Source organism: Phalaenopsis equestris, unplaced genomic scaffold (genome assembly GCF_001263595.1).
Source record: "Phalaenopsis equestris unplaced genomic scaffold, ASM126359v1 Scaffold000002, whole genome shotgun sequence".
NCBI lineage: Eukaryota > Viridiplantae > Streptophyta > Magnoliopsida > Asparagales > Orchidaceae > Phalaenopsis > Phalaenopsis equestris.
In genome coordinates, this window is record NW_018164444.1 from 77,633,693 (window position 1) to 77,659,201 (window position 25,509).

General features: G+C 32.2%; 2 protein-coding genes across 2 annotated transcripts; both read left to right on the forward strand.

Moving 5' to 3' along the window:
- The first annotated feature begins 10,847 nt into the window (after positions 1–10,847).
- LOC110039360 (dirigent protein 1-like) lies at positions 10,848–12,545 on the forward strand. Its single transcript, XM_020744394.1, has 2 exons — positions 10,848–11,520; positions 12,221–12,545. The coding sequence occupies exons 1-2, from the start codon at positions 11,151–11,153 to the stop codon at positions 12,397–12,399; spliced, it is 549 nt and encodes a 182-aa protein (XP_020600053.1). The 5' UTR covers positions 10,848–11,150; the 3' UTR covers positions 12,400–12,545.
- Positions 12,546–17,025: 4,480 nt separating this feature from the next.
- On the forward strand, positions 17,026–21,411 carry LOC110020329 (dirigent protein 1-like). Its single transcript, XM_020718394.1, has 2 exons — positions 17,026–17,389; positions 21,233–21,411. The coding sequence occupies exons 1-2, from the start codon at positions 17,026–17,028 to the stop codon at positions 21,409–21,411; spliced, it is 543 nt and encodes a 180-aa protein (XP_020574053.1).
- Positions 21,412–25,509: the final 4,098 nt, after the last annotated feature.

Sequence of the window (25,509 nt, forward strand, 5' to 3'; positions counted from 1 at the left end):
TTTGACTGCAAGCATACATGATTCAGAGAATGTTTGTTTTTTTAATTAATGTTATAATTTTTAATTATATTTTTAAATGTTTGATTTTGATTCATTCAGAATAGGATGAGATCAGGATATTTAGTTTAGCTGTACATTTATTGAAATTGGAGCTCATATAATGTTGGATTTGATTTTGAATGTTTTTAATTCAAATAATACATGTGTGATGGAATGAATTTTTTAATTTGTATCATTTGCTTCTAGTATCCATCATCGAAATCCGTATCTTGAAATATGTTGGATCTTTGAAACAACTTGTCTAAAATTACAATTTCAAAAAAGTTATAATTTATCATCACTCTTTGGATATCGACGTACGACTAGGATCAATGCTGCGAAACAAATTTAATCTTCTTAATAGTAATTTCAGCTTTCCCAATTGCTTATTGTGCTTTATGTGAAATATAATAGTGGGGAATTTGAGGCTTTAGATGACTTTAGATGTAAGGTGATTCACGTTGTAGCTGATTAGAATAATTTTCTTCATTAGTATTGTGTCATCAACAAATTTTTATCATCAGGCATGAATCTCGATGCATTTTGAGCAAGATATAAATTCATGATTATTTAAGTTCTAATTTCATCAAACTTGTAATCAAACCGAGCGCCTCAAAAAGACGAATCTTACAACTCTAAAATTGGTTTAATCCGGGTTCAATCAAGCCTAGATCAAGCTGTTGAAGCATAATTTGAGGCTTTAGATCATCAATTAATTGGTTAAATGAACACCAAATTTGACATATTTATAATCAAATTGAGTTTCTCGACGAGAGGAATTCAACAAGCCTAAGCTGTTTAATTATGAGGTCATTAAGACACGTAAATCTTTAAGAACATATATGATCAAGGGGGATCATTATGGACCGTCTGATTAGATTGTTAGGGAGGTTATGTGCCAAAAAAAACTAAAACGCCCCTCTTAAAAAAGTTATAAATAGGCCCCATCTCTTCATTGAGAGCAGGGGAAGAGGAGAATAATAAGTAAAATTTTAGAATCTATTATGGAGAGAAGACCTAACAAGTAACTACCGGCCTGTGCAATCATTGACATCATCGACCACCAATCTTCGTAGCTACTGACCATCGACCGTCATCAACTACCTGATGTCAGTGGCGTCTGCTTGCAATCGTTGTAACTAGACTACGATTGTTGTTGATTTATTAACACTTTGTATTTTTTTAGCTATATAAAACTAATTGTAGTTTTCAGTATAAGATTGTAACTGCGTTCTCCCTAGCGCTAGAGAAGTGCGTACCCCCTATATTTACAAAAATATAGTGAATTAATTTGATTAGGCTAAGCCCCATGACTTTTTCTCTTCTAGAGTTTTTCCACGTAAAAATTCAGATGTCTTTTTTCTCAATATTTTCTTATTTGTGTCTTTTTGTTGGATTTCATACAACATTGTGACAATAAAAAACTACTCTATTGCTACAAATTTTTTGACATGCTACAGTTTGACTTCGTCTGTGGGATTAAGTCTTATTTATAGAAGCCAACACTACATCAATTACTAAAAAACACAATACAAAAGCTTCTTGCTCTAATACCCACCATTCCAAGAAGCAATCTCAGAGTTCAGGGACACAAAGCCTCTACTTTGTTTCCTACTGATATACATCACCCAATTGTCGAATGAAACTCTTTTGCACCTCTTGATGTTCATGTACGAAGAATGGAGAAATCTCAAACTGAGATCCTCTGATTTTTAAGTGTGGCTCGACAAACGACGATAGTGCAAACTAGAGGGGCATAATTACCTTAATTTCCACTAATTAGAGGTACACAGTTAACACTCCCTCCACACATTGAAGTTCATCCTTTTGAAGCCGACCTCCTGGACACTGCTAGCTCTGCACATTCATCCTCGTGTAGCCAAGCCTAGAAGCAACCTTCAACACGTGTGTAAAATTTAGCTCGACGTCCTGTACTCCGTGATGAGTTACGAAGAGTTCCCTTTAAGGGATAAAATTTGTTTCCATGCTTCGTTTAGTTCTCAAAAGTTTTCTCCTCTAGCTAAGGTCATCCTTCAATATCATATTTCAATAGGGTTCAAGCTTCCAAGTATTGACTCTTATGAGTTGATCATTATAGAACCATCATGCACATACACTGAGTTTATGACACCTCCTTTGTCAAGATTTTCCTACCACTTTTAAAGTTTAATTAACTACTTAATTTTGCTCACAATCACATGGGATCATTCATACATTTTTTGAGCTTGTTAAATTATTTGTGGAGCAATTCTTTTCAAATCGAAGGATTGTCAAAGTCTCCTCACATCTCTAGAATTTGTTGAAGTGAGGGAAAGTCACTGAAAGATTATTTCCTGAGATTTTTTATTTAAGCTCATCAAATCCTAGGCGTAGATTCAAATTTGCTAAGAGGCTTCTTCTTAGGAGGACTATATCCTAATCCCTTGTACTCATCCTTAATGCGAGTCATCTATCGTGTTGAAGCACAAATTACAGTTGATGAAGCCATTAACTCACAAGAAAGTGTGAGAACAAGATTAAAGATATTGCTCAAGCATCTCAGCGAAAGAAGTATGAGCCATGGGCAAACCATGGTTTGCCCGCTCGACCAAAAAAATGGGAATCTCGACGAGAGAAGCAATTCATGTCGTTTAACACATCACTTGTTCACATTTTGATGACAACTAAAGATAAGGAAATTCTTAAATGGCCAATTCCATTAAATCCAAATTTGGGGAATTAGTAATAATATTGTCACTTTCATCAAAGTCGTGGCCATAACTCCAAAAGCATGTTATCAACTTAAAGATTAGATCGAACTGTTAATTCGATAAGGGTATTTAGGATAATTCATATAAAGTATGATCCCCATACAAATAACACCCATACTTTTGGCATTAAGTCCAAAACCAACAAGGGAATCGCCATGCAGTCGGCAAAATCAGAACGATCGCAGGAGGACCATTAATATTCAAGCTGGTTCTTATCGCTGCCTATAAAGAGTCCTCATAAAAAAGGTTCAAGTTAGTCACTCTATCTCCTTTGATGAATCTAATCTTGAGGGGTCCAAATTCCTCGGTAAGATTCTCTTGTTATAACCACTGGAATTGGTGAAGCTTGTTATAATGTAAAGAGAATCCTAATTGACGAAGAAAGTTCAATCGATGTCTTATTTATTCAACTTTTCTTTGTCTAGGATTGGCCGAGAAAAAACTTTAACTTGGTACTAGACCTCTTTACCGTTTTAATAACCAGCTGGTGAGAGTCGAGGGAACAATCACTCTCCCTATCACATTAGAAGTATTCCCCTGACAGATGACTCACCTAATTCAATTCATAGTTGTCAAATTGGAATCAACATACAATGTCATCTTTAGAAATCTCTCTAGTCAATTGTCGATGCCGTGGCTTCTATACCACATCTCAATGTGAAATTTCTACTACCATCTAGTGCTAGCGTTGTATGTGGGGATTGAAAAATAACATGATCGTGCTATCTCAGACAAGCTCAGTCGTGCCTATCGATGACTTTTAGCATTTAGAGTTTTGACAACTGAGATGAAGATATATCGTGGCAACCCTCACCAACAGAAAAGTTAATCTGTATTCCTTTGTCAAATGAACATCCTCCGTGAACAATGTAGCTTGGATCTTTACTATCCGATGAGCTAAAGTTGGAATATGTGAAATTTATTCACAAAAATCAAAACATATTTGCTCGGAGCTCTGCATATATCTTCGGAATTTATCCAAAAGTAATTATGCACTCCTTACAGATAGACATTACATATATGTCGATCATTCAAAAAAGTTAAATTTTGCACCCGACTGCCAAGAAACAATCAAACAAGAGGTCAACAAATTTTTTCAGTGACCTAATTAGTATTAAGAAAATAGAGATTTTGGTGTAAAATAAAATATATAATATTTATGTATAGAGACATAATCTCATATTTCTAATTATATGATAAAATAAAATAGAAATATGATGCATCTTTTTCGATAAGATGTGATTTTTAAGAAATGACACTCTTTTTTATATGTATACTTTCACTTCAATGCGGTTATGGCCCCCAATTGATATGATGAGGGATTTGAAAGATTCATTACTAAAAATCTTCTTCCTCTCATAGATCAAGGTTTGATTTTGCATTTTTTGTTTATTTATAATGATAAATTTGACTTCTTTAGTGTAAGATTCTCTCTTCTGATTTATTTACAAATTATCTAACTGGTATCGGAGCCAGGTTTATGATGTTGCATCACTTAAATTCTTTTTTATATACTATACTTTCTTATATATTTCTTAAATAAATTAATACATACATGTTACCAAAGTAATGCTTCTTTTATAAATTAATTTATTATGAGATTTTGAGATGATTTTATATGATTTATATATGTAGATATTAACCAGCCCAAAAGAAAGTAAATATTTGATTAAGTTATATCTAAATCTGTGAAAATAAATTCTGACAATAATAAAGTATTTCATGTAAACATAGTAATTTGATCCAAAGATAAAATTCTTATTTATCATGATTTATTATCAATATTTGATTACTGTATTAAAGACTATCACTTACAAGTTAATATTTTTGTTTAAAGATTAAATGTTAGTATTGTGCAAGATATCTTGTGATGGGATTCATTATAATTATTTTGTTTGATTTTTTTTCTTTGTTCAGTTATTACATCACCTCCTACTATATACGTTACATCTAGTACTAACAATTTCATTCCCATGCTAAATGGAACTAACTTCAAGGATTGAAAAGAGAACACATTGATTGTTCTTGATTGTATGGATCTTGATCTTGCACTTAAGTTTGAACCACCTGCTGACCTTACAGATAAGAGTTCCATTGAGGATAAACAAGACTTTGAGAAATGAGATCCTTTAAATTGCATGATTCTTATGATCATAAATCATGGTATTCCAAAAGACTTTAGAGTGTTGTATCTGAAAATAATACTACTGCTAAGGGATTTCTTAAGAAAACTGGCATGCTTCTTGCAAGCTTGATTGAAATAAGGTATAAACAAAAGGAAATATAAGAGAGTACATCATGGAGATGTCTCATTTTGCTTCAAAATTGAAGAAATTAAAATTAGAATCATTTGAGAATTTGCTCGTACATTGCACAATTTACTCAATTTAAGGTCATGTGCAAGAGGAAAACATGTTGAAGTGAGAAAAGATTGAGAATGCATACCTGGCAAGTACCTTGAAAGATAAGATTAAGAAAATGAAAAAGGATAAGGATGCTGCATATAGTTTAGTTAAAAAAAACAATATATCAAGAAATATAAAGAACCCTCTTATTTCTTTTGTAGCAAGACCATACATATTAAGACATATTATACTAAATATCATGCCTATAGTGTAAATAAAGGTACACTTCTCACTTTTGTTTGTTCTAGGATTAATTTAGCTTTAGTACCAATATATACTTGGTGAATAGATTATGGTGCTACTACTCATTTAAGTGTGTCTATGCAAGTTGGCCTGAATTATCAAAAGACAAATGATGCTTAAATGTTCATCTATGTAGGCGATCACAAATTAGTGGAGGTTGAAGCTGTATGAAATTTTATGTTATTATTAAAGTCTATAAATTTTTTGAATTTGAAAATAACTTATGTTGTACCGTCATGTAATTGAAATTTAGTTTCTATTTTTGCTTCAGATAAATTTGGATACTCTTATTTATTTGAAAATAATCAACTTAGTCTTTATTTAAATTCAAATATTATTGATATTGTCTTTTATCTTATCATGATAACCTGTACTTATTTAATACATATGTCTCATCTAATGAAACCTTGCATATAAATACAAGTTGTATAAAATGCAATTTAATTAATGAGAATTCAGGTTCATTATGACACAAACGGTTTTGTCATTTCTCTAAAAATAAAATTGGGAGACCCGCTTTTAAAAGAAATCTTAATTTCCTTGATTTTATAAACTTTGAAGTTTATGTTAATAGTATTAAGAGAAAATAAACAAACATAAAAAGATTAGGTGCTACTATAACTTCATGTCTTATAATTAAACCATACAAATATTTGTGGACCATTCTCTTCAGATTCATTGCATGGTAAACAATAATTCATTTCATTCATAGATGATTTTTCTTGTTATGGCTACTTACATCTCATTCATGCCAAGTCTCAATCACTAAACCTGTTCAAAGCTTATAAAACTAAGGTTGATAACCAACTAAACAAATAAGTTAAGGTTGTCAGATCTGATAGTGGTGGTGAGTAGTATGAAATATATGATGAATTAAGAGAACAACATTCAAGACATTTTGCTAAATTTTTTAGAGAAATGTGAAATAGTTTCACAATATACCATGCTAGAATCTCCTGGCACGAATGGTCTTGTTCATAAACGAAATAAAACTCTTTAGGATGTTGTAAGAAATATGATTAAGCATTCAACTCTATGAGAAGCTCTATGGGAGGAAGCTCTAGAAATGGCAGCTCATATTCTCTATAAAGTTTCAACTAAAGTAGCAACTAAAATGCCCTATGAGCTTTGACAGGTAAAAACCTCAGTTAAAACACTTTCATATTTGACAATGTCCAGCTGATACAAGATCTTATAGGCAAAATAAAAAGAGTTGGATTCTAGAATGATTTGTTACTTTATTGGATACGCTAATAGAATTTTATGATATCATTACTAAGTTTATTTTTTTTTTTTGAAATGGGAAATGCAGTGTTCTTTAAAGATATCAAGCTTAAACATTTTGCCTTTAAAGATGAATCTTATCTTATTCCTCATGTTATTTTTGATAAAAATCAAATTTCTATTACTAAATTTGATCAAATAACAACTTCAAAATATCAAGATAATATAAGACAATTCCCCATAAAAAAATGAAATAGTTATTCCTAATGAACAAACTCAAACATCTCAAGAACAAATATCATCAAGAAGATCTATAAGAGAAAGGAGAAATGCAATTCCAGATGTTTTTTTATAAGTTTTCAACCAGCTTAAACTAATTTCTTATTCTTAAAAGTGAATTGATGCCAAGAATGAAGAAATTAATTCCACGAAAGATAATGGCATTTCAGATTTCATTTGATAATCTAAATGTGCAAAGCCTATTGGGTGTAAATGGATATTTAAAATAAAAAAATGATTAAAAAATATTGTAGAGAGATATAAGACATGTTTATTGAGAAAGGCTTTACTCAAAATGAGGGCATTGCTTATAAAGAGACTTTCTCTCCAATTGTAATGAAAAAATCTTTTAGATACATCTGTGTGTCTCATATGGATTGGAAGAAAAAGAAGACGATGATGATCGATGCTTGGATGTTGTTGTTATTTGATCTGATTGTTGTTGATGGTTGTGTTTCTAATTTTTGTTGTTATTTTATATTATTGTAATACGAATTGTCGTACTGTGATTTAGACTTTTATTTCTACGTATTTATTTCTGGACATTAACTGATGTAACTAATGTGAACTTTTTGTGGTAATTTAAGTTAATTTGCAGTTGTAGTTTTATTTGTTGTCGTTGTTACTACCTGTTTATATACATGTTAAATTATTGTCTTGTACATGTGTCACATGTAATTGTTGTTTTATATGCTTTAATCATGTTTTACTTTTGTAATTGCATGTGATAAAGTTTGGAGGGATGAATTTTGTCATGTCAAATTATTTGTCCATTTGTAAACAAAATATTATAGATTGGTTTTTGTTGACATAAGGAGAGTGAATATAAACTTTGTACTATAATAATCTTTTAAAAAAATGATATATAGATAAATGACATTTGGGCTCTATTTGAATTAAATTGAAATAGTTGTAGATTAATTTTTGAAATTCAACAAATGATTATTTAATCAACATATTTAATTTTAAGAAGATTTTATTATTTGGTCAGTTTATTACAGTTAGATGCATATCTTTTTAAAAATTTAGCCTCCTCCTAATTGGAGTTTTTTGTTAATAATTCGTAACTTGTAAATCTTCAATATGAAGAGAATGTTGGAGTATTTTAATTTAAGGAGATTAAAGTGGAATTCAAAATTATTAAAAGACTAATTCAGATATAGCAATCCTCTATGATGTATATGAAAAAGAGATTATATAAAAAAAGTGGGATTAAAAATAATAATCCTAAAAAAAAGAAAGAGAAAGAAAAATGATGAAAAAAAGTCATAAATGAAAAACATCGAGGAAAAGCTTGAGGAAAAGCGTTATCAAAAAAATAGTTTTGTTACTTTTTCTTTTAAATTGAAAACTTCATAAAATTCTGTGATTTGATTCATTTAATATGTTTATGAGTTATTAGCGAATCAACATATAGAGGACTAAATTTTTAGAATTTGACATGTATATTGTATTAACTTAGCATCTACTAAATCCCTTAAAATGAATATGAGATTAAATAACATTTGAAGAAGTTCAAAATTTCTTGAAGTGCATGTGACAAAATAATTCAATAGAGGCTTCTGGTCACTTACTTTGTATCTTTGGAAGTTTGATTGTAGGTAGTCACTTATAAAAACTCATTCCTATTTTGTTTAACAAGATCAAATGAGAAGACTGTAGTGCCTCGTCACTACCTATGGGCGCTGCGGCATTAGAACCCAAAAAATGACAGTTTAGATAGTTCATAATTTGAGTTTTAGGGAAGAGGAATCAAAAGCTTGAAGACAAAATTCTAGGGGCTTTTTACTATTTTTCTGTCAATCTTTAGAGAGGCATAGAGTGAGAAGTCAAGAGAGGCTTTGCAAGAAGTTTGAATTTGAGAAGAGGAGAGATTTGAGAGGAACAAAAATTGTATTCACTGTTTGCTTTCTTTTCATCCACCTTTCTTGTAAAAGCAAGAAGACAAGTACACTTTGTTTTGGATTCTCTATTGGATTTATGTGAAGAACTTTGTGTATGATTTTTTTTTTTTAATTCAAAGTTTGATTAGATGATTTTTATGATGAAAAGTGAGTAGAACTTTTCATTTCTCCCTTGAATTATATGGTGGTAGGATATGGTTGAATCTCTCTATGTGATTTGTTGGATAATTGTTCATATTGGTGTTGAGTTAACTTTTCCACTTAATTTACTCCCTATTTGTCCAATAGAAATGTTAATATCCATTGTGAACTATTTGATCCGAAATGATATATAGTGGAACAATAGAGGTAATCACAAAAACTCTTTGGAATATGAATATTACCTTGGAGTTTATGCTTACATTCAAGGAGATAATTTAATTGGATTGATCAAAGGATTTAGGAAACTAAACTCTTGACCGTCAAATTTTCTTAGACCACCGGAAGGGGATAAGGGATAGGCGAACTCATGTTTGAAACTAATTTTTAATCACTTGTTTAATTATATTCTTCACTAGATCAGTTCAAGGGGGAAACTTCTTGAAACTTGAAGCTCTTACAAACTTTCTTTTGCTTGCTAGATTAGACCTTTTTTTTTCCTAACTTTAGGGTAGGTTTAAAACTTGAATCTTGCATGTTGAACCTTTTAAGCTAGGACTGACAATGGTAGACTAGAACTTTTCGATATTGTGTTCATCTGTGGGATCGACAATCAACATAACCTCGATACTATTGATACCTCATGTATACTTGCGTGTGCCACCTGTGGTTTGCAGTCCCCGAAGTCACTGCCACACTTGCTGTCATGTTTGTTCCCACAACTGCTACCACACATACTGCCACACCTGTTCCCACACCTGCTACCACACATGTTGCCACACCTTTTTGTCTACCGGGCCGTTTCGTTGTTGCCCCTCTTATTGCAGCCCCACTCACTCTAGATCCTCCTACTACAACCCCAGTTATGCTAGCCCCTCCTACAACAACCACTTAATTCTTATACATTTACATATCTAACGACTAAAATTTGATTTATACATTTATAGCACTATGGTATTAAAAGTTTATGCATGAAAAGATGTGTTTCACTTCCAAAAATCAATATTGTTATCTTTGCGTGTTATCAATAATTTGAGGGTTATGTATGTAAATATAAAATTTTTAAAGATATAATTTGAAGTTAATTCAAGAAATACTTAATCAAAATTTAACTTTCTAATCAGACAATAAATTACAAGATGGCCTTGCTTAGGAGGTGCTTGAGCAATAACATGGGGAAGATCAAAATTAACCCCTTTAATATGATTATGCTTTGCAGTAATCATACTTAATGTTCCTCTAGTTTCACCAAGAACATTAATATTCTCAAATCCCTTTTAAAATTTCAAAATATTTTTCACTATAATCATGGAATTGCTTCTCATTCCATTCTTGCAAAGTTCACTAAAATCTTGGATCTTTAGCATTGTACTCAAATCCATTCAATCCTTCATGAGCTTTGTTAAAGGCCACTCCTCCATGCAATATTGCATCCTTTAAATGGTACCTTTTAACAAAAAAATTGGCACAATATTAGCTAATTAACTTAATTGATATAGACCAATAAAGATATATATTATTATAACTCTAAATTCAATAAAAATAGGATTTAGTGAATCTTGAGAGCATGATCAAAATTTTTATAAATATTTAGATTTAAGACTCAAATGATGTTATATTTTTCTTAGAGAAAAATAACCTTAAATATGTTAATTCTTATAAATAATTAGATTTAAGAATTCACAAATTTAATAAATAAATCAAACCAAATTATGTGAGATTTTTCAAACTAATGTTATTTAAAAATCTTAAAATTTTATTTAATAGGATTTAAATTAAATCTTAAAATTTTATTTAATAGGATTCAGACACATTTCTCCCCTTTTTTTTTTAATTTGTTTTCTTCAAAATTAGCCACAATTCTCTCCACAAAATAAAACATCAGTGATAAACATATTATGCTAAAAACAATCTCCTCATCAAGTCCATCCAACAAGTGGCATTCTGCAAAAATTATTTTGACTTGTTGACCTTATTTATAAACACTTTAAATCATCCAATCTAAATTTATACACATTAGATAATTTAATTAAAGGAAAAAGAGCAGACCAAGTCCATTCATAATATTTATTTTGTTGCAGCTTCAACTATCTCAGCAGAACTCATATACAGTATAAATTACAACACACACAAACGTTAAAAAACCAAGCATTCTCTCATCCCCTCTAATGGCTTCCATCACCTTCCCTCTCACCATCTTCCTAGCCATCACCCTAACCCTAACCCTAATCTTAAAAATTAGTGCAGCTACTCCAGAGACGAACGAAAAGGAGACTCGGCTGCATTTCTACGCTAACGAAAGGACTGAATCCCCCAACGCTACTGTTATAAAAGTAGTGTCCAGCCCAGTTGACCAATCAAAACATTTCTACAGTTTTGGTGACATATTAGTTTATGATAACCCTATCACTGAGGGTTATGATCCCACGTCGCGCCTTCTTGGTCGGGTGCAGGGCACAATGACAGTTGCATCGCTTGACGGCTCTGCTGCCCTTTTCACCGAAAATTGGTTTTTTACAGATCTCCACCCCTGGACAGGTATTTTAGTTATATGTGGATTTACACATCTATATATTTATATTTATATATCGCTCAATTTGCATGTAAGAATTGAATTTTTAGGTGTTTGATACGTGAATACATAAGAATTGAGTCGTTTGTTTGTAAGACTTCCTACCATTGAAGATGATATAATATATAAAATATTTAGCCTTGTGTTTAGGCAGACTCATTCATATATTAAATTATATATATATATACATACCAAGGTGGGCTGCTTGCAGACGTGAAAAACTTTGATTGGAGTCTTGATGCAAAACTGCATCAGGTCTCCTGATGCAACGATTATTCTTTCAGAGTCTTTAATTTCACTCAAGGTGATGAGTTCAAGGCTGTTGAGTTTAGATGTATAAAAACATATACTCATTTATTCTTGGGGCATATACGCGTACGTTTGCCACACAATTCATATGTATTTCCATATCAAATATCCAAACTTTCATTTTCGTATACATATAACTCAAAATCTTTAATATTACAAAAAAAAAAAAAAGAATCACTTTTATTAACCTTCACAAGTAAAAAAAAAACAAATTTTCTTTATTACAAGAAAGTATAATAGATGTAAATATTAAAATTTAGATATTAAATATGTAAATACATAAAAATCGTGTGGTATGTATGCAAAATTTATTCTTTCATTCTCTATTAAAATATATAATTATGATTTGGCTGACAGGTAGCTCGATCACAGTAGTTGGTAGGCACACATTCCGGGAGGAAACAGCAGAGTTCCAGGTGGTGGGAGGGACGGGTCAGTTCCGGAATGCAGAGGGATACCTTCTAATGACCAGATCATCAACTAATGACGTGAATATTAAAATTGTTGAGGTGAAAGTAGTTGTCTTCAATAGCTAGCTTGCTGTCTAATGTGGCTGAGAAATAAATGGCTTGATATAATAACAATAATCTTATTTAAGCTTGATTAAATAGCCATCATTTGTGGGTTTGGAGATGGGATGCTTGATTATAGATGTTGAATTCATGTCTTTTATTTTATTTTATTTTATTTTTGCATCTTCAATTGTTGCTATTTTATAACTTTTTGGGGAAGCCATGGCATGCTTTGGTTGCTTGAAAATGGGTGATTTAGGGTTTAGGGTTTAGGGATGTGATTGATTTTGTGCAAGGTGGAAAAGTTTATATGGATGCATATTTATGGGTTGCAAATTATTGTTTTTTATCATAATGAGAATGTCAATTGAAATGAAGTAGAGGTTTCACTATGATTTACTATGAAGAGTTATGATATTCATATCTTTTGTCGTCAAGCAATTTGTATGATAGACATCAATTTTGATGCATTTTGGGTAAAAATTACTCCAAATTGAAATACACGAGGATCATTTGAAAGCTCTGATTCAATAAATTTAGGGTTAGATTGAGCATTTCAACGATACGAGCCCAATGATATTAAGAGTGTTCAATCCGAGTCTAGATAGCTTGAATTAAATACTCATAGTATTATTGAAGGCCTTGGAAAATCAAATAGAAGAAAAAATAATTTTTAAATTTGGTCTGCTTATAATCAAATCGAGTGGCTCGATAAGAGGAATCCAATGAGTCTAAGATTATTCAACTCTGAGGTCGTTAAGACATTTAAATATTGAAAAAAAATAATATATTATCAAGAGAATTAATGTGAATAATCTGATTGATGGCTTTGAAATTATGGCTGAATTTATCGAAATGCCCCACTAGTAAATTATAAATAGACCGTAATTCTTCACTTTAAGTGTTAAGAGAAGAGAAGAGCGAGCTGACGACTAGACTTGTGAAAAGAAGAATAGGTGAATGATCACCAACCATTGTCGAACACCAACATTAATTGTTGCAGTCAAATACGATTGTTATAGCTCTCAAATATAGCTTTGTAGCCATCTATGACTGTTGTAGCTAATTATGACTATTGTAGCCACCGACTACAATTGTTGCTGTTATACTATGATTTTTTTTTAGCCAACCATAACAATTGTAGTGACTACTACAATTTTTGTAGTCTAATTATGACTTTTGTAGCAAAACTACTTTTATACATATATGATTATCTGTCTTTGTAAACCCATCTTTCTTAATTCAGGAGAAGCGGAAACCTCTATACTTTCAATTTTCTAGTAGATTATTTCCCTTTATAAGGGTTTTCCATGTAAATATCCGGTTCTCTCTTATTATCTACATGTGTGCCGAAACATTATACTGAGGCTTAAGATTTCATAGCTCGTGAAAACAATTTGACAACATTCGTGAGAAATCATTTCATTTTTGTGAACTTCTTAAGCACTCTTTTGATCGCCAACAAACATAAATTTTTTAACAATAAAGCCTTGTATTTCAATAAAAAGTCTTTGAGCTAAGGACATTAGATCTCTGCCCTTTTCTTCCCAGACAAGAATAAGCATGAAAGCTAAAAGCATTTATGATCAAATCTCATCTATTTTCACCCAAACAAGCATAATCTTGATGACAAATGCCCGTCATATCAGATCTCAACTCCTTTCCTCCTAAATACAAAGACATATCAAATCAGATCTTTGCTCCTTCTCACTTTGATAGGTATACCACCATTGTCAAAGGCACCTTAAGTCTTTCCTTGAAAGACTATGTCAAAGGACCCATTACTGCAAGACCAGATTTCTCCATTTACTAAGTTAAGTTATCCACTTCTAAGAAAACATCAATCTTAAACTGCCATCCCGAGTAGTTTGATTGCCACCATTGGATTATCACTGCTACTTCAATCTTGAAAGGTCTTTCACATCAATCTTCTGGACTTCAAACAAGCAAAACTTTTTTCTTACCAAGTTTATATCATTCCATGGAAAAATAATCATGGGCTGAGGGTAACTCCTCACTACAACCTCAAAAGATTTTTTAGGTTAATACACAGACACATTAAAGTTAAATAATCCATTTGTTACCTTCATACCATCATGTTGTAGTAAATAAGATTTAAATGGAGGAAAACTCAGGTACATAGATAAAATCTCAAGCATAGTTGTAGACATCTCCATCCTATGTTGTCTGTCATCATGCTAACCAAATTTGGATTGAGTAATAACCTTAATTGGAGCCTCAAAGAAATAAGATTACAGTCAAACAAATCCTTCATCTTAAAGTTCTTCCATTTTTTCAAGAAAGTAAACAAGGCTTTCTTCCACAAAGTCTTGAATGATCTTTAATATGAACATATAATACCTAACTGGACTTCTGTTCTTTGAACGAGGACATAATGATAATCTTAAAAGGGCAATAACTATCTAAACACATAATTTTAACTTAGATTCACGATCCATGCGGTAATTAACCTTTTCCAAATCAAGGTACAAGTATACAAGTTAATGTTATTTAGTAATACTCTAATAAACAACATACAATAAGCCAAACATCTTTTGTCATCTAGTAATACTTTGATAAATAATCTCGAGTAGGAAGAACATCATTGGTGGCTTTCTTTCAATATCTTCCATACATGAAAATGTCATCAAGTAAGACTTCGGCAGGAGGGCTCAACCCGATCACTCTGACACGTGGGCTCAATTCAATCATTTCGACAGGTGAGTTCAATCTGACCACTTCGACATGTAAGCTCGATTCGACTACTCCGTCAGGTGATCTCTGTTCTACCACTTCGGCACGTGGGTTCAATTCGACTACATCGATAAGTGGGCTCAATTCGAGAGTACCCATGTAGAAACCTTGCTTGAGTTCATGCCTCTTAAGATGTAAATATTAGGAGTCTTTAACAATTAGCTTATTGTCAAATTTGGCTAAGAAATAAATGACATAGTAAGCGATGTGTAGTTGTTGGCTTAAGCTTAAAAATTGAATGGAATCAATTGTATTTGATTGATTTGGTTAGATTTATCGTAAACTAATATGATTTTTTTTGGGATAATTACATACATACCACTCTAAACATTGATATTTATAAATTAATCACTGAGGCGACTTTTTTGAACTAGCGAACCGATGTATTTACACGTGCTACCATCAAACTATTGAAAATTTGATAAAAATAAAAAATATGAGTTGGGGTTTTAACATGAATTGTGATATTTGAGTGAGAATTTTGAAAAATGGAGGAAAGAGGGTGCTTGATTTGTGAATAGCATGTTTAGGGTGGTCTGTAGTTTGAATTTCATTTTCTGATTTAGTTTTATAAAAAAATAGGCTGTAAACCATACAGTTCTTATGTATTTATATATCTTACAATTAAAAAAGAATTTCAAAATATGACCTATTGTAAATTTGAAGATCCTTACTTATGGGTAGGGATGTGAGTCAAATCGACTCGTGAGCTGGCTTGGCTAAGTTCGATAAATGTCTCATGAATTGAGCTCGAATAACGAACAACCCAAACTCTTAATTATTCATTCAATATGTCATTTGATACTAAACAAACGGGGTCAAACATACAATTAACGTTGAGCTCCAGCTCGAACTCAATTAGTACATTAAGCTCAAGCCCAACTAAACCCAAAGTGTGGCGCGAGTTCGCCTCCACTCTTTTCTACCCCTACTAGCGAACATCATACATTTCATTCAAAATAATTACACCGCTCTCACGACAAATTATTTTCTCTCTAAAAAAAGTAAATATTTTTTTCTATTTGATATTTTCTTAAATAAAAATTAATAGTTAAGCTCATTAAAAATGCCATATGTCATGCATAATTTTTAATAAAGAATATGTGGTTACATATCACTCCATCCCAATATATTTACATATCCGACCCCTAAAACTTAATTTTTACATATATGTCACCTTACAAATGCATGAGAAACAGTACATAAACTTTAGAAAAAAAGCCAAAAATAGTGTCATTTTTTATGTGATTTGAAATTATTGGGTGATATATATAAATGTACAAATTAAAACAGAATCATTTGATCTGTAAATACATAGAAACTGGTTGCCATGCATGCAAAAGCCCTCGTAATAGGCAGCATATAGATGCCATATGTCATGCATAGTTTTAATAAGCCAGCGATTAAATGCCACTGGCTATGTTCTAATTTTTCAAGATGGATAACTCCTACATTCACTTTCAGACACATTTTCCTTTTTGTTTTTGTTAAAATGGCCACCATTCTCTACAAAAAAGATAAAAGAAGAAGAAGAAGAAGAAGAAGTGGTAAATATATCATGCTAAAAGAATATCATTTATTAAGTCCATCCAACAAATGGCATTCTGCAAAGATTATTTTGATATGTTGACTTAATGTATAGACATTTTGAAATCATCCTATCCAAATTTGTATGCATGAGATAATATAATGAAAGAAAAGAAGAGACATAGTCAATTCACACACCTCCAAAACTAAAACTTAAATAATCTATAAAATACTTATTCTTATAAAAACAAATCAACACGATAATATTTATTTTGTTGCAGGTTCATCTAGCTCAGCGGAACCCAGATACAGTATAAGTTACACCACACACAAACTTAAAAAAAAGCCTGTAATCTCTCATTCTCTCTAATGGCTTCCATCACCTTCCCTCTCGCCATTTTCGTAGCCATCACCCTAACCTTGACCCTAAAAATTAGTAGTGCAACTGCAGAGACGAACGAAAGAGAGACTCGGTTGCATTTTTACATGCAGGAAAGGGATGTAGCGCCGAACGTGACGATCATAAAAGTAGTGTCAGGTTCCGACGATCAATCCGACGGTTCCCTCAAGTTTGGGGACTTGTGTGTTTTTGATAACGCTCTCACCGAAGGCTATTATCCCACTACACGCCATATCGGTCGGTTGCATGGCACAGCGGTAACCTCAACACTCGACGGTTCTGTGGGGCTTTTTTCTGTCAATTTGATTTTCACAGATTTCCACCCTTGGACAGGTATTTTAATAATTGTGGGATTTACATATATATGACTATCTAATTACTTTGTTTTTTAAAAAAATTTAACAGCTAAATTTTACATTTTTTATATTTATACCACTTAATTTTTTCATATCGCATTTTAGTTTTTAAAAAGGTAGAATATATGAATATTTTTTTATGATATTTCATGAATATGATATTTGAAGTGAGTTTGTTTTTGGAAATGGAGATTTGATTTCTCATTGGATGATGATGTGAATACTCTTATGTCATATGAGACATTTTTTTCTCAGAATTTATTAAAAGGTGTGAAAGTAATCTTGTTAAAAGTTGCGGAGATGATGATGATTAGGTTTATGGTTGTTTTTTCACTTGAAGACAAAATATGATACAAATATATCTGTGTGAGTGCTAGTGTAGCTACAGTGGCACAAAATATTAGAGGGAGGTGCGCCTTAACAGATTGTGAATTAATTTTCGACTGATTAATGATCTTCGATAAAACTAACAAATGTTAAACGATTCGAGTTTTAGTAGATCAAATGACAGAGTTGTAACAAATGGTGATCAAATCTGACAATAATCAACGCATTGTAAAAGTAGTGAACTTTTTAGATAGATTGAACAATGACAAATGCTCGAAAATTGAAAGATTTTAATTTTGGCCTCAGATCAAGAGCAAATCATAATCAACGACCCAAGTTTGAACCAGGAAATTTGAATCAAATTTCTTTAGAGCCAACCACAATTAAGCTCGAAGGCAGAACATTAATAGTCTCTTTGAGACTGTTAGGCCTGCCGAAGATCGATAATCTGTCTTAAAGATTTTTAAATTTTTGGATCTAATATTATCTGTCACCATAGCTACACAAAACCTTGCATGAGTTTATTTCTTTTATATTTTATTTTTCAAGTGGAAACTCAAAAATTAATTTAATCATTCTCATCTTCGCATACCACATACGCTATTAACTACACACCTTGAAATATGACCTTAAAAGAAAATATTTCATATGATGTAAGAGTTTTCACTGCATTCTCTAATATAAAGTTTAATTTACATTCCCAAAATGAAAATTCACTTCAAAATCTAGTTTGCCGGTTCCAAAATGGAAATTCACTTTGAAATCTCATATGCATAACCAAAATAGATTTGTGGCAGTAAAAAAAATAGATTTCTAAGTGAATTTTCATTTTGGAACTGACAAATTAGAACTCAAAGTGAATTTTTATTTTGAAAATAAATATTAGATTTCACAAATGAAGAAGCAGTGAATATTCTTTACATCATATGAAAGAAAATATTTTGAGGCGTGTAATTAATTGCGTAAGAGGATGTGACGACGAGAATGATTATTTGTACAGTTGAAAATAAAATATGAAACAAATATATCCGTGCAAGGATTGGAGTAGCTAAGTTGCAGACAATATTAGATAGATAAGTTTTAATGGATTTAACGAGCTTCGACATACTTAACACCAATATGATGTTAAACGATCCAATTTTGATCCGACCAAAGATAGTTAAAAAAAAGTCCATCCAAAATTAATTTTTAAGTGATTGTGATTGTTCTAGCTAAATTCACAAACCTACACCACATAACACATGTATAACATAAACTTTAAAAGTCCTAAGTTCCCAATATGTATAACATAAATTTTAATATGCTAAGCCCTAAATTCACAGACTTACCCTACGTGCGAGATCAGATTGCGGATCGATCCTATTAAATTTCGATCCAACACGGTGCAGATCATTTATTAACATAAGTCTTAACTATAAATAAGAAATTGCACTCTCAATTCTTATGTAATTACATACCTAACAAGTGGAATATCAATTTTTTCTAACACACAGCCTTATGTGTACATGAAAGTTGTATTAAAATGTGAAGTTTAAGCGTTATAAGTATAAATACATAGGAATTTAGTGGTATGTATGTAAAACCTTTCTCTCTATAATTTTGCCCGGAGCTACACCAATCCTATATATGGATATATTCATTACACATTTTGTCTCTTACAACAGAAACAACAATAACAAAAACAAGCCTTTATCCCACTAAGTGGGTCGCCTACAAGACTCCTTTTTCTCCATCGCGTCATGTTGAGTGTCATATATTCATTTAATTCTAATACATTAAGATATTTTTTAATACAATGTGATCAAGTCTTTTTAGGTCTACCTCTACCTTTCTTAACATAAGCCAAATCTAAAACTTCTACTCTCCTATCCAGATCATCAGATGGACGACGTTTAAAGTGACCAAACAATCTAAGATGACTCACTCCAATATTGTTCGCCACTGGAGCTACACAAAACCCTATCATGAATATATTCATTTCGCATTTTGTTTATATGTGTCAAGCCACTCATCCTTCCAAGCATTCTTATTCAGCAACACTTAAAATTGTTTTATGCTTCTCTTTAAAGGCCAACATTCTGCGCTGTAGACAATGTAGGTATGACGACCATAATTTTTCTTTAAGTCTAAGCGGTATTTTCTATCACACAGTAAGTCGGATGCATTCCTACACTTTAACCAACCAACTTGAAATCTATCAATCACATCCCCAACTATATCACTATCACTTTGAACAAGAGACCCTAGATATCTAAAATATTCACACCTTTTAATGACTTGATCACCCACAGTTACAACTCTACTACTAGAGCTACTGCTACTAAAATTACATTTCATGTATTCAGTTATAGATCTACTCAAACAAAGACTCCAATTTCAACCTCCATATATCAAGTTTTTCCTTGACTCTTTCTCTGGTCTTTATTGAAAAGAAGGAAATCACCGACAAAAAGCATACACCAGGGAACATCCTCTTATAAATGTCTAGTAAGAGCATCCATAAATAAAGCAAAAACATATGAGCTTGAAGCCGATCCCTAATGTAATCCAACTAAAATAAGAAAATATTAGGTGACACCTATTTATAGTTGCTAAATCCTAAAACCTAAACACATTCTTGAAAATATATAAAAATTAAAAAAAATAAAGACGAGAAGTTACTTTTCTTGATCATTTTGGGTAGGAGACGAGCGGAAGGAGGAGAAAAATGGGAGTTTCCTGTCATTGTAAGCCACGATCCCGCCGTTGTGTTCCCAACTAACTCCTATTGCAAATGTATTACGAGGGTTCAGTGGCGAAGGCGATGGTTTTGGATGAAACAAAGAGGGGGTGGAGGGACATGCGATGGTTTCAGGGAGAGGAGCATGTAGGCGGGGCTTCGAGTAGAGAGGAGTAATGATGGTGGAGGGGGGAGGATTAGGGCGAGACCGGGAGGGATGCAATTTAGGCATTATAAAGGATTTTTTTTTACGGTTTATAAACGACTTTAAATATGTCGCTTCTTAACACTATTATCAACGAAAATTTCGGCCGCTTATTAAAAAATGCGTCAATAAATACCTGTCATATGGTGGGTTCAAAAATAATTGATGAAATATGATCGTCGGTTAATATTTGCTTATAACCAACGATTTAATGCGTTGGTAATAATTAAATGCATCGGAAAAAAAATATTACTGTTGATAATTTATATATAAAAAGTATTTAGAAGATAAAACACTTTTTCAAACCTAAATTGATATATATATATATATATATATACTAAAAAGAAACATTTATAAATTAAAACAAAAATTATAATCCTGTTAATATTTTTTAGGCAATTAATATCTTCTCATGCTTCATTTATTAGAGGTATTAATCTCAATAACATCTCAATAACCCCCAATAACTTAGTTATTAGGAGGTTATTGGAGGTCATAAACACGCAAAATTGCGTGCTTATATACATAAATAGCGCTCCTAAACTTGATTTTTATTTATTGGTTGATAGGTAGCTCGCTGACAGCAATCGGTGGGTTCTATATCCAGAAGGGAACAGGAGAGCTGCAGGCTGTGGGAGGGACGGGCGAGTTCCGAAAAGCTCAAGGATACGTTCTGCTGAGCCGACTGCCCAACGAAGACATAAATTCTTCAATCTTTGAGCTGGAAGTGGTTCTCCTCAACAATTAGTTTGCTGTCAAATTTGGCTAAATTAATGGCTTGATACAATAGCGTTATTAGTGTTATTTATGCTTAATAAATTGGCCATTAATTTATGGATTTGAAGAGCGGAAACTCTTAAGATTGATGATCTTGGATTAATGTTGTTTGCTGTTTGCATCTTCAGTGTTATTGCTATTTTAGTTTGGTTTATGATGTTTCTTTGAAATCATAGCATGGTTTAGGGGCATTACTTATATGCCATCCTATTCCTATGTATTTACATATCTAACATCTGGATTTGCATTCTATATCTATACCATTTAAAATTTTCATATAACGTCAAAAATATCAGTATTTTAACTCTAAGAAGTGAAATATATCTTTTCATGTATACATCTGTTTGTGTGCGTATATGTAAAAATTGAAGTATAAGCAATAGATATGTACATACGGAGGAGTTAAGTGATATGTTAGGTTAATCAGGAGATGTGATTGATTTTGAATAAGATTAAAAAAGTTTATATTGATCCATATACCTAATTGCATGATATTATTTTTATCACAACAAGAGTGTCAATTAACTCGAAGTAGAAGTTTCGCTATGCTTGAACATGAAGAATTATATATATATATATATAACAAAAAAATAAAATAATTTTGGTAATCCTTCCTCTGCCAAATCTATATTTATTGAAGAGGATAGAGTATTACATCCATAAAAAATTCAGAAGACATAAATTTCATGTACGAAATATATGCACTCAACATTTTTTCCTAAACCTTAACTATATGGCAATACTCAACAAGAAAAAAGTTTAAGAATCAAACAAAATGATATGAATCTACTTTTTTAATGTTGATAAACGATAATTCGAGGATGCCGGCAACCCCAAATATAAGAAAAGTAATGCTACCTAAAAGAGATAAGTAACTAGTAACTATATTCTCCATTCCCCTTTTTCAATGTGCTCCAATAAGAGCTATTCATAGAATGCAAGTAGGGGTGTAAACGAACCGAACACGAACGAACAAAGCTTGTGTTCGTGTTCGGTTCGTTTAAAATTTAGTTTGTTTGAAATAAGCTCGTGTTCGTTTCTTAACGAACGAGCCGAACACGAACCGAACACGAGCTGTTCGCGAACAACGGGCCAGTTTGACATCCCTAATATTAATATATAAAAATAATATTATATATTAATTATATAACTTATATTATATAAATATACAATATCTATATTAGTATATTACTACTATAGTATATTAATATATTATTATTATTATTTTATTATATATTATAATTTATAATATTTTATGTTTTAAAATATAATAAATTTTTTATATATAATTATTTTATATTATTTTATATTTCAAACAATAACGATTCGAACACGAACGAACGCATCACTGTTCGTATTTGATTCGTTTAACTAACCGAACAAAAAAAATTTGTTCGTGTTTGTCTCGTTTACTTATCGAACGAATCGAACACGAACTCATTGACGAACCGAACACGAACTGTTCGCGAACAACGAGCTTTTTTTACAGCCTTAAATGCAAGTAATAGGATACTACAACAAGAATACTAATCTAATAACCAATCAACCTAATACTAAAAATTAAGTAATATAATATCCTATTACAAAATCATATATAGTTTCATACCAAGACATTGAAAATATCCTAAGAAAATTAGAGAATAATTTTATCTACCAAAAATGAGTTAGCTTCAATATTGAGATAACATAACAGTCCAATATCAAAGAAGATATGACAAGGATCCCTTTGAAAAAAACCATAAGGCCCCATGAATCCGACCAACTGATAGCCAACCCAGTCGACCGAAGGGCTGCCAACCGACCAATGGCAAACTTAGCAGACCGAAGGGCCACCCAAGCAACCAACAGGAGACAAACATCCACACAGATAACTCTAAGAAAAATGACCAGACAAAGATCCAGAACCTCCAACAATCTAAGAAAGCTCTCTTAAAAGCTCCCTCAAAGATCACCAAAGATCACTGAGGAATAATAATCAGGATAGCCGACTGGCCATTCCACTCAAGAACCAACTAGCTTCCCATTTAAAAGTCGACCGATGCCCCGACGAAAGTTGACCTAAACTAGCCCAGTTGGTCGACCCAAAGACTTGCTAAGAGGATTGTCTAGGTAGACAAAAAGATCAGAATACCCTATACAACCTCTCTAGAACAACAATTAAATGAAAAATTTTACCCTTTTCATCCCTCTATCTTTTATAACTAGACGAACTGGCTCATATATTAAAGACTTCTTTGCTTAACCCTTTTTCTATATGGAGTCTCTCTCTCATTCTCTATGTAACCTCCATATTCAATATATATAAAGAGTCACAAGAGCGCGAGCATACGAAAATTTTCTCCAAATGGTCAAGTCGCAGCACACTCCTCTCTCTCTCTCTTCTTCCTGATTCTTACTGCTCTATCCCTTAGGCATGTCCCACGGGAAAAATCTAGATTCAACATCCTAAAATGTGCGGTGAGCGTGGAATATGCACTACCAACAAGAAGAGGAGTGACATCAATGAGGGGAAATCACCATAGTAAGACTCATAATAGGGAGTGCACCAAGAAGTTTGTGCATCAACGGTTCCAAGAGTAGAAAAATCCCCTTTCCATAGTCTTACGAGGGACTTTGGCTTGAAGGCAAAAACTACATTCTCAAAATTGACAACCGACTCCCAACAGTTAGAAAACCCTCTAAGGAAATTGGACCAATAACACCTCGACAATGCTTGGCCAACTCAGAGTAGATGACATTGATCAGCCCAACAATGAAAATGCTTTATCCATTCATTCCTTCTATATTTCTTTTACAATGAAAAAATACATGAACCTTTTTAATATTTTGCTAGGTCCAATTAACACTCAGAAACTCAAACCAAGTAGAACTACCGACAACGATGCCAAATGCGTCCTGTCAGCAGAACGACCCACAACGCTGCTGCATCATGAACCTTGGTCTTCAAACTTGAATCAAGTAAGGTTCTAGATGTGGCTTACTGTTCAATAGAGACAAGTTCCACAAAGAGTGTGGTTACCCAGAAGCAAGCTCCATGATTACCCCATAAATGCAGCAATAAGATCCGCTTAATAAGCCTAACACTAAGGGTAACCAGGATGAAGAAAATCCAACCAAGCTACCGAGACGTCAAAAAGAGTAACAAGCGATCCCGATGCCAATACCTTAAAACAAACTGACTGAAAAGCAAAAAGATGTCCTATCAGTAAAAAGCAATAAGGACGACCGATAACAACGTCATAGATATCTGATCGATATCATAATGCTAAAAATACAACCCTATACGCCAAGCATAAGAAAAACCAATGTCTCTAAACTTGACAAAAAAAAAAAAAAAATGGAGATGGTTCCCTGCACAATAACGGTATGCTCCACAAATGGTACAACACAAATCACGCCAGCAACGAGTCTCAGAGGTTACCCCATACATGAAGGGTGCATCACATTTAGAAACAACTCAATTTTATTTATTTTTTGGTAATAAAAATGATGCAATATGAGCTAATTATCATTCAACAAATATTTCTTCATTAAACCCCAACTATCATATTTCTTCAAGTACCTCCCATCACTAGATCGCGATGTTGAAAGAAAATCATTGTCGTCAACACAAGTAAATATAAACCACTTCTGTAGATTTTTTATTTAATGAAGGCATCGTACTTATGGTCACTCTTACAATGTTGAACAAAAAATTAAAATTGATACAATAATAACAAAGGCCTCCATCCAAACTTGAATCCAAACTTGTCATGTGCTCTAGTCATTCCCAAACTTATTAATTGCCAAATTTCATCCAAATTATTGAGCTACTTGAGTCATAGATGACTACTTTGGTCATCTTTCAACTTATTACTTAAATTTATATGCAAAGAAGGGAGTTCTAATTCAAACAAAATAAAAAATTTTGATCCCCCAACAGTCAACCCGTATTTGGTGGATTGTGAAGGTTTTTCATACGTAGTTTTGCTCTATCATATTGTTTATTGTAAATTCAATTTCATGGCCCATCCTTTTTATTAGGATTTTAATAATAATGAAGTTTTTTTCCCTTCTTTTATATATATAT